This window comes from Rhodnius prolixus, unplaced genomic scaffold (genome assembly GCF_049639745.1).
Source record: "Rhodnius prolixus isolate KJV_2025 unplaced genomic scaffold, Rpr scaffold_11, whole genome shotgun sequence".
Lineage (NCBI taxonomy): Eukaryota > Metazoa > Arthropoda > Insecta > Hemiptera > Reduviidae > Rhodnius > Rhodnius prolixus.
Window position 1 is genome coordinate 18,099,385 of NW_027411625.1, and position 16,951 is coordinate 18,116,335.

The 16,951-nt window shown below is 32.6% G+C and overlaps 1 protein-coding gene across 6 annotated transcripts in view; it reads left to right on the forward strand.

The window, feature by feature from the left end:
• The window catches only part of Nrg (Neuroglian), a 133,356-nt gene that overhangs the window by 84,404 nt on the left and 32,001 nt on the right, over positions 1–16,951 (forward strand). For 3 of the 6 annotated variants that reach the window (XM_074137716.1, XM_074137717.1, XM_074137715.1), the window contains exons 22-23: positions 7,891–7,994; positions 8,941–10,846. In XM_074137716.1, coding sequence (XP_073993817.1) covers positions 7,891–7,994; positions 8,941–9,485 — 649 coding nt within the window. In that variant the 3' untranslated portion in view covers positions 9,486–10,846. Of the gene's footprint in view, positions 1–7,890; positions 7,995–8,940; positions 10,847–13,233; positions 13,364–16,951 lie in introns of those variants that run through there. The other 3 variants (XM_074137720.1, XM_074137718.1, XM_074137719.1) reach the window with 2 other exon arrangements.

The window sequence follows — 16,951 nt, forward strand, 5'->3', positions numbered from 1 at the left end:
AGAATTGTACTTCATAAATAAAATTATGCTAATCAACCAACTCAAGGTGATTCCACTGTAAAACATTCAAGAATTACTTGAGCCGAAATTTTCTCGGTACCACTCTTCTTTTGATTGTGTCACTGTCTTTGTGGACGATATTCTTATCGTAACAACTAAGAAAGAAAATTTTATAAGTATTGCTAGACGTTTAGATGAAGTCAACAATGACTATTGTTGATAGAAAGATTGCATGGACACAATGGTGTCGAATACAAACGTTATATTTATATGATAGTATACAATAAATTTATTGTTTATGAAATAAGGATACATAAAAATACAAAAGTAGAAAAAGAGTGCGTTTAGGTAGTAAATATAAGTTTAGTCACTAACAATAAAAGAATTCAATAGTTCGTTTAAACACTAAATAATGGTCTAAATTATTAAAAATAAAAGGTTCGTTTACTCTTTCGTTTACAGAGAAAAAATTATGTTTAACACAAAGTTAACACCTTGCTTACACACCTTCGTTTAGAATACGTCTACCTCTAGCACCCGCGTGCTTCTTCCTAGGGTGGGGGTGAACACTAGTGCTGCCGCTCTGCGCCCCAACAACTATTTTTGCATTTTAAACAATTTTTACTTCCTCTTGCCAAAGGTTTTGCTACATATTCTTACACTTCTTCAAGTGATAGATACTTCTATCACATTAGATTTAAAATATGTATTTCTTCAGACGGTCTTTGACGGAAGAAGTGCCCTCTGATATCACAAGATGATTATTTTTTATGTATTACATATATTTTCTATTAAAACTGTCCGGTAGGACAGTTGTATAAGGGTTGATCATCAAAAACTGCACGAAAAAGCGTAACGTTGAAAAACACCCAACTTTGACAATTTTTTTCTCTTTTTCTATAAATGATAAAATTCCCAAATTTATAGCGTGTCTAGCGATGGTGTAATAGTAATAATAATAATAATTAAGTGTTTTATTTTGAATTAATATGTACATAATCTTATAAACAGTAAACCATATTTACACAAAAGCATGGACAGCAGTCCATCTGCTTGACCAAATTCTATTAAAAATTTATAATACAAAATAGCAGCCAGAACTTATCGCATAATTTCCATTACATTCCAATATATACTAAGTATTATATTCCTGTACGAGCCTTGGATTTTATTTAATGGTTAACAAAAGAAATTTACGGTAAAGTATGTTTGCTAGTCGCCTCCGTCCACGACACCTAATTGGTAGTTGGACGTTAAGCCCCGCCTGAAAAAATAGGCGATTACTTTACTTTACTTTACTATTCCTGTACGAGAAAGCTTCTGTACTTCCATGCTCTAATATGATAATTATATAGCTTATCCCAGTCGCGTCCATTTAAATATTCAATACACTCTGATTCAGTTAACACTTTCTTTCCTAACCATATTACTCTGAATTCAGATAGTACAGGACAGACACTTACATAATGAAAGGTATCTTCAATAACAGACTGGTTACACATGGAACACAAATGTACAGTTTCATCTCTGGCAACATTGAAATTCAGATTCAGCAATTGCCCTCTTAATTTGAAAATGACTTTAATAAAATTTATTTTATATTTATCCGAAAAATAATTGTTCAACTCTAGGTCAATATTTAGTTTTTTTTATACAATGTGAGATAAGTAGAGTTTTGGGCCTTCGAAATTAAATCATTTCTAAACTTAGTTTTAATATTTTCAAATAACCCATCAAAACTTTGTTTCCACTAATCAAGTAGTCACTGTTTTCCCAATCATATTTCTGGCAAGTAATTTTAAACTCTTTATGCCAAAAACAGTTTCAGTCTCATAATAATTTTCTCAGCCAGGATCTTTGGCAATCTGTTATTGGGGAGTAACAGGACTTTTTGAATATAATTGAGGTGCAACTGTAACGTGTATAAGAAGAGGGGGTAGGCTCCTGTTTCTAAATAGACTATATAGTTTGGCGTACCTAGGGCAGCGCTAACATCTTCTTTATGAAATAAGTATACAACTTTTCAGCCTTCTCAAAACGCATGAAACCCCAAACCTGTGCAGCGTAACAAAGCACGGATCTACAGACGCTATTAAACACTTCCAACTTAGAAGACAACGGAATGATATTATTTTTAAAAAACTTATCGTACGTGGAGTGTATACCAAATTTTGCTGTACTAAGTCTATCATCCAAATGCTTTACGAAAGACAGTCCCGGAGTTAAAATGACTTCTAAGTATTTATACCTGCTAACCACATCAATTCTATTGCCATCGTAAAACCAGCATTTATTTCGTGCCTTCCTGCCACCTTTTTTAAAAACTACAATTTGTGATTTTTTCAAATTTATTATTAAATTCCATAGTTTGCAATAATTGGCTAATCTGTTTATCATATGTTGCAAAATGGATGGGTGATCGGCAATTATCACAATGTCGTCAGCATACATCAAGAATATGACATTCATTCCCGCTACCCTGATACCCCCTTCTAAGGCATCTTGCATATCATTGATAAAAATACAGAATAACAAAGGTGACAAGAGACATCCCTGTTTAAGCCCCATCTCATTTTGAAAGCTACTTGTTGTACCTCGCGGTGTCCATACGCAGGATTCTGTTTTGTTATATAATGCCTTAACAACCTCAATAAATTTTGTAGATATCCCAAGGTTATGCAATTTATAATAGAGAGCATTCCTGTCTAGCGAGTCAAAGGCCGACTTCAAATCGATAAAGAAACAAAATAATTTACGCCCTTTCATTGATGTTTTAATTTTAATAATATTAGCTAAATTGAAAATATTATCAATAGTGGAATAGCCCTCACTGAAGCCAGCCTGAAATTCGTTTAGTACATTATTGTTACTTACCCACCAATTCTTGACAAGAAAAGACCTGTAAACAGTTTAGCAATAGAATCAGAGAAGGCTATTCCCCTGTAATTACCAACATCTCTCTTATCTCCCTTTTTAAATAGGGGAAAAATTATAGATCTGGCAAAACTGGCCGGAATTTCCACATACTCATAGATATAGTTAAAAACATTTAATAAATTATCCAAGAAATTACTAGGGCAATTTTTAAAAAACTCATAAGGAACACGATCTGGCCCTGGAGCTTTACCATTTTTTGCTTTTTGTAATACGCATATTAACTCACTAAATGTAAACGTTTTATCAATTAATGGGACTGATATTAAGGGCGGCGCATAACTAATTTTTTCTGCTCCAAGTGGCGGATTCAATAACTCTTTAAAATCCCTAACCCATTCCTCACTTTCAATCTCTACTGTACCCAGAAAATCAACTTTTTTCAGTTGCCTAACTAAACTCCAAAAACTTTTTGAATCCCTTATATCGCAAAATTTTTTATTTATCTCTTCATAATATTCTCTTTTTTTGTTTTTACAAAGTTGTTTATATTTTTTATTAGTTATAACATACATACGTCTGATAAGGTCAATATTCGTGGTTCTAAACAAATTTAATAAAGCAAAAGATTTAACTCTTAGTTTTGTACATTGCAAATCATGCCATTTTTGACGGACCTTTGTAATACTTGACAAACAACGAATATTGTTCCCACAACTACCTAGACTGGACGAATCTTTTATTACTTGTACATACATATCGATTACAGTTTGACTTTCTACAGGAATACTTTTAATGTTATTAACAGCAATTTCCAATTTATTTTTAAAATTTCTACTGTCGTCAGCAGTCCATTTCAGTTTCGGCAAAAGTGGTATAACTTTATTTCCATTTCTCGCAATATTCAAATTAAGAATCAAATTGGTGGGTAAATGATCAGACCAATCCCGGGGAATACTCTAAAATCCTTAATAACATCTATTAAATCAAATGACATATATCATTGACTGAGCATCCGGTGCCACCCACAAAAGTAAATTCCCCCTGCACATCACCCGGCGTTCTGCCATTTAAAATAATTAAATTGTGATCTTCGCAACTTTCCAAAAATCTTCTCCAATTACCATTTACAATAACATCTTTAGATTCTCTTTGTAAACTAAATTTAAATTTACCTTCCATCGATTCCTCAGGTATCACCTGGGCGTCCCCAATTCTGACGTTGAGATCCCCGATAAGAATTAATTTTATTAAATTGCTGTTAATAACATCACATATATTTTCGAAATCGCTACACCAATTAGAACCTCTAATATAAGCTGGTAACACGTAAAACACCTGATTATTAACTAAACCTTTAATTAGTGTACAATTATCTATATTAACAAAATGAAACGAATGAGAGCCAAGACTACTCAATTTGATCCCAAATAAACTACCTCCCATGGCTCTGCCAAATTTACTAGTTCTATTTGCCCCCTACCCATTTCAAATTAAACCCTTCGAAAAATTTATGAAAATAAACAACGTCCTTGTCTTCTACATGAGTTTCAAAAAGCAAAATCATATCAAAACTGTTAATGAAACTAAAAAATTCCAAATTTCCTATTTTATTCTTTAATCCCGAAACATTATAACTTAAGATTGAACATTAATTTTCATTAATTATAACATTATCAAAAGAATTTGTACTTATACAAATAAGTTTTTTGATTGACCAGCCATGTCCTGCTCTCTCCTCCCGAGACACTCATTGATCAGCGATAGGTCATCCTCCTTGCTCGCAGTAATGCCTTTTTCTTCATCCCAACAAAAAAATTTTCTTCTTATAAAGCAAATAACCATCTCTAACTAACACTTTTTCAACTTTGTCTACCGCCATTATTTTCTTCCTTATTTCCAACAGTTTCTTCTTCTTTTGCATGTCTTGATAAGTAAGACCTCGGTTAATCCAGATACCGGTACCTTTCAGCTTTTTGGCATTTATCAATATAGCCTGCACATCCGACTGCCTAACTAGTTCAACTAATAATAGCCGACCTTGCGCGGCACTGCGGGCTCTATCAATCATGGGTTCATGCATTCCTAAAGACTTTACACATAACTCTATTACCTCTTGGATATAATCTTCATTTTCTTTTAGATTTTGCAAACCGGCGATTACCAAACTTTTCCACTTCAGTTTCCTTAAAGCAAACTCTAAACTCTCCTTAACTTGCTTATTTTCTTTTTTTAAATCAACAATTTCTTCTTTTAAATTTTTATTTTCAGTTATAAGATTTTCTAGCTTTTCATTTGTTTCTTTTAGGTCCGCTTTAGTTGCAACCTGAGAAAGCTTCAAATCCATTTCATTCAGTTTTTTTAATATTAAATTTTCTCCCATTTCGCACTTTTCTTTATTAACGTTGGCGCTAATTTTCTTCATAAAAGGGCCACTTTCTAACTGATCAGGTGAACTACGCGTTCTTTTTCTTTCAGATTTATCAATTTCCGGCGTACTATTCTTCTTGTAAATTACACTTTTAGCCTCTTTTTTTAAACCATCTCTCATAATCTAGCGATGGTGTAACTTTACAAATAAATTAAAAAAAAAAAAAAAAATTGATATTTCTTATAAGAATCATGTTTTCATTCATAACTTGTAAAATATAGCTCACAGAAAAAAAACCGTTCAAGTAAAAGTTTCTTTAAAAAAATAGAGGAATCTATTTCTGAAATAAAAACCACACCTTCCCATTTGAAAAGATGAAGTTGGTGGTGCCTGTATCTCGCTTCTGGAAGCACCGAAAAAAATTTACAAATTAAATTTGGATTTCTAACAAAAAACTAAGGGAACACGTATTTTTTAGTTTTTTCCAGCTATCTTAGTTTCCGAGAAAAAGTCGTTATCCATATAGCTTGGGACACCCTGTATTGTATAATTGTGTAATTGTATAATACAGGGTGTATACAGAGGAGTGGTCGAAACTTCGGGAGGTGATTCAGCAGCTCAAATGCAACAAAAAATATTCTCTTCACTTTGGCCCGATTCTCAATAGTGTCCAAGATATTTGCATTTTCAACTTTTCCGTCGATATTCGCGTTTTTCGCCATAAAAACGGCCATAACATTTCTGTCCTTTAACCTACAACAAATCTGCTTATTCCAAACGAAAGAGCATTAAATTTCCTATAAATTTGCTCAATACAGAGCCTCAAAACGTTTCTTATAACAAGAAATGTTTACTTTAATGTCTAAAAAATTCTTTCTCGATGATTTCTGTTAAAATTTTCAACTGTATTTTTTTCAATGATTAATGAATCTAGGAGTCACCCACTTACAGAAAAAAGTTGTGCATTTATTGAGCATCAAGACCATATGGATTTTTTTGGTTTTTAATAAAACCCTCCCCGAACAGAGGGGGTAAATGCAGAAAACTGGGATTTTGCGTAACCGACTTTTCACTACTAATTTACTCAAATGTCAATTTTTGGAGAAGGAACAAAAAGAAAAGTAACTATTTTAGTTTTTAACAATTATTATTTAATAAAACGGAAGTAAAAAATACTGTAGCAATAAAACGCAGTAGTTGACTACAATTGTTTGTGCAACTTATTTTAATGACATAATGGAGGTTTTTTTGATCAAAGTTAATTAATAATAATTCAAAAATAAAATGGTTATTTTCTCTTTGTTCCTTCTCTAAAAATTGATTAGTTTTGAATTATTATTAATTAACTTTGATGAAAAGAAACCGTTATGTCGTTAAAATATGTTGCTCAAACAATTGTAGTCAAGAAACTAAAAATTTGTCACAATTCTTTCCCACTTCCTTGTTATACCAAAGTTATATGCCCCACCCACTTTTTTTTTTAACGGCGGGAAATTTCGAAAAAATAAAAAACAAGTATTTAATCATTTTTAGTCTAGTTTATTTTTAGTGATTGACCCATTTTTTTAAACCCCTGTATCTCGAGATACAGCATCCAACTTTGTTTTTTCAAATGGAACGTTACATTTTTTTTTGCATATTTTTATATTATTTGAGCTCCTAAAAAAAGCAAAAAAACATTTTTTGAAATCGGTTAGGTTTTTCAAAAGTTATGGTAATTTAAAATATTAAAAACAAATTTCAGTTTATTGTCAAAATTACTTTATTTGTTTTTTTAGAATCTGTTCAAACTGGGCACGATCAACGGATAGGCAAGCCAAAATCTGGACTCCCACGCTTTGCTTTTTTTTGTTGTTTTTAAGAGCTCAAATACTACAAAAATATGCAACAAAAAATATAACGTTCCATTTGAAAAACAAAAGTTGGATGCCGTATCTCGAGATACAGTGGTTTAAAAAAATGGGTCAATCACAGAAAATAAACTAGACTAAAAATGATTAGATACGTTTTTTTTATTTTTTCGAAATTTCCCATCGTTAAAAAAAAAAGTGGGTGGAGCATATAACTTTGGTCACCCTGTATATATATATATATATATAAAATATAATATATATATATGTGTGTGTGTGTGTTTTTGGATTGACTGGTATACGTTTTAATTTGTCTTTGTCTAGTAGAGCATTTACAACCTTGTCAAATTTAAGAAATCGAGATTTTACCTGAAATAGTTATAGTCCTCATATATTAACACAAAAACATGATTTTTGCGCATGTTCGGTATATATTGGTGTGTGTAAGAAGTAAGTAAGTAAGAAGAAAATGTCTCTAAAACTAAAAATTTCAGAATGCAAAGTTGGTATCCCGTTTTTATACGTCACTGCCTTTCAACATTTCGGCAATTTTTAGGATCAAGGTTTCGTCTTAAGTCCACCACCATAAGTGCTACTTTATTAATACGATTTTTCAGTTTTCCTGATTTACATCAGTTTTTTTTTTCAACTTGAGCTACTATCCACATTTATTTATATTATATTAATATTTATTTTCAAAGTACATTGGTGAAACAATGTGTTCTATGTTTATTGCAATTAGTGGAACTCGAATGGGTGTTTCATTTCATTTTGTGAAATTATTTTATTTTCCAGATTGGACAGTAAATCACACGGACGCAGTTCAGTAGGTAGCGATCCAAAAGCTGCTCCAGAAAGTGATACAGATTCCATGGCTGAATACGGCGAAGGAGACACAGGTTTGTGCCAGAATGTTGTCAAAACGTCTTTGTTTTGTGTAAAAGTATTGTTTCTTTGGTGAAGCATTTTAAAAATATAGAAGCTTAATGCAAAATAATAAATCTTCAATGTGAAAGGTGTACTGAACCTAGCATTTAATTTCTCGTTAGTACGAGAAATGTATTGCAATCACGTCAGTTTTTGGTCCTAAGTTTCATGTAAATATACTTTTTGATGGCCACTGAGGGTTTTCAGAAAATGGTCCTTGCGTATTTGATCCTGTTCAAAAACGAAAAATCGCAGATATTTCATTGGAAAACCACAGTGGGGCCCGACGGTTACTTATTGTTAGCGACAATAAATACAGGTATCCCACAGCAGTGTCACTTTCTAAAACGAATTATTATTTCTTTTGTTGAGATTTTCTCGAAAACAGCTCCAACGATTTTTTCTTTTAAACTTGTTATGCAGATTGCATATAGGGGAGAGTGGGGCACATTTGGACATGGGGCACTTTAAGACATCAAGTATATCTTTGCTTTTTCAGAAGGGATTTTTTTTTTGTTCACTTGGGCTATTGGTAGCAATGTTTTTCCATCTTGTGGAACTACTTTTTCCCTCCAGATTTTATAATACTCTGATGTGTGTTGTGTTATACGTTCTATTGTGTTTGTGGAAGATTTTCTAAGTTAAATTGGTAAGTTCATTTTTGACATTTATATTTAAAATAAATAACTTTCTATGTTTTTTAAAGAAAGGTATATTATTCAGTATTTCACTGATGGCATAACTTATTGCAAAAGATAATCTAAAATATCACAGGAATTTTTTTTCTCCATAATGAGCAAGTGGGGCTCTTTGGGACAAGAGAATGGGGCACTTTAAGACAGTGTCCCAATGTTCCCCAGTGGTTGAGGTTATTTGATGCTATTTATGAAGTTATTTATTTAATATTTTTATTTTTAGTTCTAAAGAATATGGTCAGAACTTACAAAAGGAAAACAGACAGGGCTTTCATTTCTGAAGAGGATATGACTGCTGCTCTTAATGCCGTGATGGAAGACAGATTATCAATTAGAGCTGCTGCAGCAACTTATAATCTGAAAAAATCAACTATAGAAAATAGACTAAAGAAAAGGAAGAAGCAAAAACTGGAACTAGTAGACAAAGAGGCAGGAAAATTAATCGACAATGATAATGGCAAGGGCAAAGATAATGGTCAGGTTAGTGGGCAGTTTCAGTCAAAGTATTCCACTCAGCAAGTATTCACTGCAGAGCAAGAAAATTTGCTTTACAAATATTTCTTGCATTCTTCAAAAATAAATTATGGGCTAACATATGAACAAGCCCAAAGATTAGCTTTTCAATATGCAAAGAAACTTTGCCGAAAATTTCCTCAAAGCTGGGAGACAAATGAAAAAGCTGGCAAGGACTGGATGCTATCTTTCATGAAAGATAGCATGAAGGAAACCAGAAAATACAAGTATGAACCGAGCAATTGGATTCAATAAAACCAAAGTGGATCAATTTTTTGACAACTTGCGTACTGCTTTGGAAAAGTATAAAATATCGGCTGATAGAATTGACAATCTGGATGAAACAAGTGTGACAACAGTACAACAAGCTCCAAAAATAATAACCGGAACTGGTCTTAAGCAGGTAGGACAGACGGTGTCCTCGGAACGAGGAGAACTCGTAACATTTTGTGGAATTATAAATGCAACAGGCAATACTGTGCCACCTGTATTCGTTTTCCCAAGATCAAAATATCAGTCAATCTTCCTCAGAGATGCTCCGACTGGTAGTTTGGGTTTGGCTAATAAATCAGGTTCAGGATGGATGACATCAACATTATTTCTTCAGGTTGTAAAGCACATCCATTCTGTAACAAAATGTAGCAAGCAGGATCCGATATTGATATTGTTGGACAATCATGAAAGCCACACGAGTCTGGAAACCATCTTATTCTGCAGAGAAAATGGAATTGTATTCGTTACCTTCCCTCCTCACTGCACACATCGGTTACAGCCGCTTGATGTTTCTGTGTATGGCCCCTTCAAAAACTACCTCAAAGTTGCTTTTAATGACTGGCTTGCTTCTAATCCTGGCAAACGAGTTTCAATTTATGAAATAGCAGGATTGACTGGAAAGGCATATCGAAAGGTTTTTTCGATAGAAAACATTTCATCCGGTTTCAGAAAATGTGGGATTGTGCCATTTGATAGAGATGTCTTCACAGAGGATGATTTTGCACCTTCTGCTATTACACCTGTAACTGCTACTAGAAGTGCAGAAGAAACAATTCCTGTTGAAAATACAGAAAAATCAAGTGGCCATCCTGAAATCAATGTGCTTCAAGAGCAACTTCCATCTACAAGTGAAAATTCTGGTATGTTGACAGTAGTTTCTCCAGAATGTATCAGACCTTAACCCTAAGACTGAAAAGAGAATATGTAAAAATGGAAGGAAACCAGGCAAATCCAGAATCTTGACCGGTACCCCTGAAAAAAAACGGATAGAGAATGAGCTAATTGAAAAAAATAAAAAGCTCAAGAAAACATTGAAGAAAGAGCCAAAAATTAAGATGAACATCAAGACTCGTCAAATTCCCGGTGCAAATGATGACAGTGAAGAAGAATCAGAAACTCTAAGTGAAATAGACAAAGAAATGTCAGATGAGTTCTTACAGCAGATAGGCCAACCAATAATTGACCCAATAACTGGGTTACGAAACATTTGTGAAGGAGGCTATTTGCTGATTAACTACGCTATGAAAAAAACCCAAATTTTACCTTGAAGAAGTTGAAAAATTAATCGATGACCAGTATCAAATTAATTTTTTGCGAAAGAAAGGATATGGATTTGTTTTCCCTCCTGTAGTGGATAAAGATTTAGTGAACTTTGAACAGATTGTACTCAAACTACCTAAACCAAAAGAAATTAACACTACTGCACGAGCAAATTCTATTAAAAAGTTTCCAATAGACTTGCATTTTTTTAACATATTGTAATGTATGATATTTATTGTATACTGTCTAACAACTGTAGTTGTCACACCTTTTTGTGTTTCAAAGATATTTTATGTTTAATTTTTCTTATAGATGTCTTACAAGAATAAATCAATTTCTGCATTTATCGAATTTGCTTATTTTATATGTTTATTTTAACATGTCCAAATGTGCCCCACATACGGGGGACATTGGGACAACTGCAGTACTTGGTAAAAAAATTAATGTAAAAAATCCTCTTGTATCTTTTTGCCAGTTATTTATCACATCTTATAATATAAGGTTCAGTTATTCTTCTCTATAAATTTCATGGATTCGGTTGCAAAAATTGTGTCAACTGTCCAAATGTGCCCCACTCTCCCCTATACATGTAGAACTATAACTTTTGATTGAAATATTTTCAATGGAAAATGCATTTTAGGGCTCTTCTGGGAGAGTACCATGGTTACCCTTTCTGTACAGTGTTATTGAATGTATTTTATGCTCCTATCATTGAAGTAATAATTACGTTCATTAAATGAGTTGCTTTAATGACAGAAACGTCATTTTAACTGGGTTTGGAATTTTGGAGAACCTACGAAATTTATTTCAAGTGTTAATGGAGACATGGTTTTTGATTGACGAACTACAGTGTAATTAATCTCATTCTAACTTTTTGAAGGAAAAGTTAACTTTAAAATAAATTTGTCATTTATAGTCGAAATAGTCGTGTAAGTTTTTCACTCCGGTTTTTTCTTTTGCTACTAAAGATTATTAAATATACCTCAATAATTGAAAGTGCATCATTTCAAATTGAAAATTTAGCATGAAATTATTAATATTTTATGTAGCCCCGTATTTTCATTCAAACTGTATACACAACATTCATTTTAGTAAATTCCTAAATTACGTTACTGAGTATTTATCAGATTAAGTATTTTTGTGTTTAGTCGCTTTTGAAGAAGAAATTTCTATAGCCATTTAATATGTGTATCTATTTCTTGATGACATTTTTACATTTTACTACTTTGTCAATAGAAAGTATTACTTTATTTTAGTTCACACAGGAAATGTAAGTTATCGTGGAAAGTTCAAATTTGATATTTCATTTAAGTTTACCTGTTTATAAAATAAAAAAAAATTATTCGATTGGAGGTGCCCACATAACAGAACTCTTCTCATTGCTCACATCATAACCTGTGTACCCTTGCACCCAGTTTAGAGTGAGCTGCCCATCTCAGTGAGAAACTGTCTGCAGTCCAACACAATCATAGAGATGACGTGGTAGGCCCTGATGGCCTTGACTGCCGCCTGACAGTTTGAGTAAATTACTATCCACTAGTTCTGGAGATTTGTGAGAATTTTAGTGTGAGAAAATCTCTATGTTCACAACAATGATTTTTCTTTTCAGTTCCTCTAATTCCTAGTAAAAAAATGTTTTCGAACTACGAGGTTACCTATAAGGGAAAGTAATGTTTTCAGCTCTGACATTTTGTCAACACTATTTCTTGAGAAATAAAATTCTAGGATGCTTGGTATTTCGTGCATTTAAATTTTTTTTTTTCAAATTTATCTTAAATTACCCCAACAATTTTTTTAATCTTACATATTTACTACTGGTGCCCACAAGAATCTACATCCTTTATTTGAACATTTTTCCCAGGAAAAATTATTTTTTGAGGTGGTTATCAAAGAAATGACAGTTTAGGCTTCCCTCTGAAGCGCCCGTGCATTATAGTTTACTGTAAGGCTACTTACCTAGTATAAATATAAGTTGGGATTAAAATCGTTTCAAGAATTCTATTTCTATGAAAAAACGCAACTAGAAGTGCTAGAAAAACAACTCAAGAATTTTAATGTTTGATTTTTTAATTGTCGGGAAGATGATTACAATTTTCTATTGATTTGATTACTATGCTTTAATTTTTATTTGAAACTTATTGACTATTAAAATTATTTTTGGGGAGTTTTTAGGGAATTTGAGAGTTCGGTTTGTTCTTTACTGCTGTACTATGTAAGGGATAAAAAAGTGTGCGTTCGCTAGACCCAATAATAAATCTTAGCCAATAATTTGAATTCTTTCTATTGTACAGAAAGTTCATTTGTGAGCAGTTTTTTTTTTCTTAATAATAACGAAAAATTGTAAATTTAGAATTGTTTTTCACAACAAATTTTTTTTATTTTTACTTTTTATTGATTTGTTTTTGCATGTATTTAGTTGTAGCATGATCTGTGTTTTCTATGTTGTATTCTGTATTGCGCATGGTTGTAGAAGGCATGAACGAAGACGGCTCTTTCATTGGACAGTATGGAAAACAAAAGCGCCATGCTGACACCTCATCCGGTGGCTTTGCTACATTGGTCTGAATGTTTCTAGATAAATAATATTTTCCGTTTGGTTGGTAAGTTTGATATCATTTCGCCTTTTACTTATTGTTGTAATATACAGGGTGTCCCAAGGTATATGGATAACAACTTTTTCTCGGAAATTAAGATAGCTAGAAAACAACTAAAAAATACGTGTCCCCTTAGTTTTTTGTTAGAAATCCAAATTTAATTTGTAAATTTTTTTCGGTGCTTCCAGAAGCGAGATACAGGCACCACCAACTTCATTTTTTCAAATGGGGGGTGTGGTTTTTATTTCAGAAATAGTTTCCTCTATTTTTTTAAAGAAAAATTTACTTGAACGGTTTTTTTCTGTGAGCGATATTTTAAAAGTTATGAATGAAAACATGATTCTTATAAGAAATTTCAAAATGATATTATTATAACGGTTTTTTGATTGAATAAGAAGAAAAGTACTATTTTATTATAAATTTTACCCCTCATTAATATTACAGATCATGCTCGAAATAGCCTTCACCATTAGAGATGCATAGACATGCTCTTTCCTGCCAATTGTTCCTTACTGCCAAAGAAATAGATTCGGCTTTAACCGAATTACAGGCAGCTATTATTCTCTGCTTTAGTTCATTTACAGATGCAATCCCGGCTTGATTCTGATACACCTAGATTTAGAAATGCTTTTAGATAAGCAGAAATAAGGAATCCCCAAAGGACATAGTCCATAGGTGTCAAATCCGGTGTACGAGGTGGCTACTGAATCGCCCCCCGTGTCGATATAACACGCCCATCAAATTTCCTATCGAGAAATCTCTTTACATGCATGATGGTGTTATATCGACACAGGGGGCGCTTTTGCTGAACTGAAAAATACTATTTAAATTTTTTTCACTAATTTTTCCCCCATAGGTGTTTGATAAATTATCAAATAATGCAATAAAATTGATATCGTAAAAATGTCCAAAATAAACATGTTTTGAACATTATATTTCCGGTTTCATACTTGTAATGTAATGCAGAATCAAAAAAGTTAACGAAATATTTTCCTGAAGTAAAAGAAAGCAAAATCTAGATCATGAATGAAAGTGAAAGAGGCACCATTTTATGTACTGGATAACTGTATTTTTATTTGTGAGGGAGAGGCTTACGGTGCCACACGTCATCAGCTACAGTCCGCCTACTTCACACATCCCCTTCGCCAATGAGATTAGGCAATCGTTTTTGGTTATTATTTCTTGGAAGTACACTATTTAAATTTTTTTTACTAATTTTTCCGCCATAGGCAGGAAGCAGCATGTCTATGCATCTCTAATGGTGGAGGCCATTTCGAGCATGATCTTTAAAATTAATGAGGGGTAAAATTTATAATAAAATAGTACTTTTTTCTTATTCTAACAAAAAACCGTTATATTATTATCATTTTGAAATTTCTTATAAGAATCATGTTTTCATTCATAACTTTTAAAATATCGCTCACAGAAAAAAACCGTTCAAGTAAATTTTTCTTAAAAAAAAATAGAGGAATCTATTTCTGAAATAAAAACCACACCCCCCATTTGAAAAAATGAAGTTGGTGGTGCCTGTATCTCGCTTCTGGAAGCACTGAAAAAAATTTACAAATTAAATTTGGATTTCTAACAAAAAACTAAGGGAACACGTATTTTTTTTAGTTTTTTTCTAGCTATCTTAGTTTCCGAGAAAAATTCGTTATCCATATACCTTGGGACACCCTGTATATACGTATGTATTCATTAGGTGTTTGCATGTATTTTTTGTTTTTACATATTTTTTTCTCTAGTGTTATTTACTGCTAAATAATTGGGAAAAAAATAAAAAAATCTAAAAAATTAAAAAAATAATAGATGTAACAAATGTCTGTTATTCACCCTACAATTAAAAAATAATTTATTTTTTTAACATTCCTCCTTACACATTGGACTGTTCACTTTTTCGATATTTTTTGTAAACTTCGGTTAATTTGTTTCATACAATGATATTTGTAACTTTTATTTTAATCAGTTTCGCCTAATAATTTTTTGGACTAGAACTAAGAGAAAGAATAAGGTTGGGATAGTCTTCCTATGAGGTTGCATTTCAAAATAACGTAAGGTTTCACAAACTGTATAACATGCTCCTAATTATTAAAGGTTACTCAAATATTCAGGGCGCCACAGTAGCCGAGCGGTTAGAGGCGAGACCTGCAAAGCTAATATGCATTGTGGTACTGGGTTCGATTCCCGGTCTTAGGCCTTGGATTTTATTTAATGGTTAATAAAAGAAATTTACAGTAAAGTATGTTTGCTAGTCGCCTCCGTCCACGACACCTAATTGGTAGTTGGACGTTAAGCCCCGCCTGAAAATATTCGAAGTTGGAAGAACATTTGTGAGTTAAAACCTTGAGAATAGTAGTAATAGAAAGTCATGGGAGTGTTCACACCAGATTTGGTCTCAGTTCTTTTTTTTCGGTGAATGGATACATTTACACTGCTAGATTAATGCGTTGTTTTCGTTTGCTCGAAAGAAATCCGTATCTTATCGCCAGTTCTAATTCGCTTAGTGTTGGTTTATGGTTTGAGTGGGACCTTGTTCCTTTTTTGTTTTGTTTTTTTGTTCTAATGCCAGGATCCGCTTCAACAGCTGCCATCAGAACTGCTGAATAAAGGTAAAGGTCGCCCTAGACCAAGCTTAGTTACCAAACTCATATCATCCTCTTTAAATATTTAGAGCCAAACTTGTGTAGCGCATAAAGAAACAGTGTTTTTTCTTTCTTCTTTGTAACAAAAGAGAAGTTTAAAGCTTCCACATTTCTAGATTCAATTCGTCCATATTTTATTATTATTTCTTACTGACTTAGAGAAAGATGGCGATCGTCTCAAACTTTCGAAATTTAATTTTCTCTGGAAATACATTTTTTGAGTCCCAACAACATACAAAAATGTTTTGATGACTGAACAAAATCTCTTAAAAACTAATATGTACTTATTCAAAAGGAAAGTCTTATCCCAGGAGTACGAGTTAGGTTCTTGCATACAAATTCGGCTGAAGATGGGGACGTAGGCACTCTCCGATGGTTTAAAGAAGAGTGTCTATGACGGCAGTCTGTAGGTTTTCACTATCCAAATATCACAATTTCAGTGGTCAACCATGTGTCCTTAAGGAAAAAAGTCTTTCAGAAAGAATGCTACTCTGTTTTGATACTGTCGTCGATTCGTCACTTTGCTTTCGGAATACGTCTGCTGTACTTGCAGTTTTTCAGTATTGTGCGATTTCTCGAAATATCTTTACTTTTTATGTAGTAAAAGTTATATCACATTAATGGTTTCTGGATTTTGTGAAACAGATAGTTTTGAATTTAGTGATAATGGGGTTGTGGCTAATTGTTAGAATGCAATGTTTACATACTGTTTTCATACTTACGCGGTTGATTACCCTGTCTAATCAAATTAGACTGTTTAAAAACAGTATTAATTACAGTAAGAGAAATCGTATGTTTTATCAGTTTTTTTTTAATCTGTTACTAATCTTTTTATTAGCTGATTCAAACATATTTTGTAAAAAGAATGATTTACTTTTGTTACGTCCTGCTAACGTTTAGAATATGTGCCAATTTACTGTTTTTATGTATTTATAACCATACTTTATTGTAG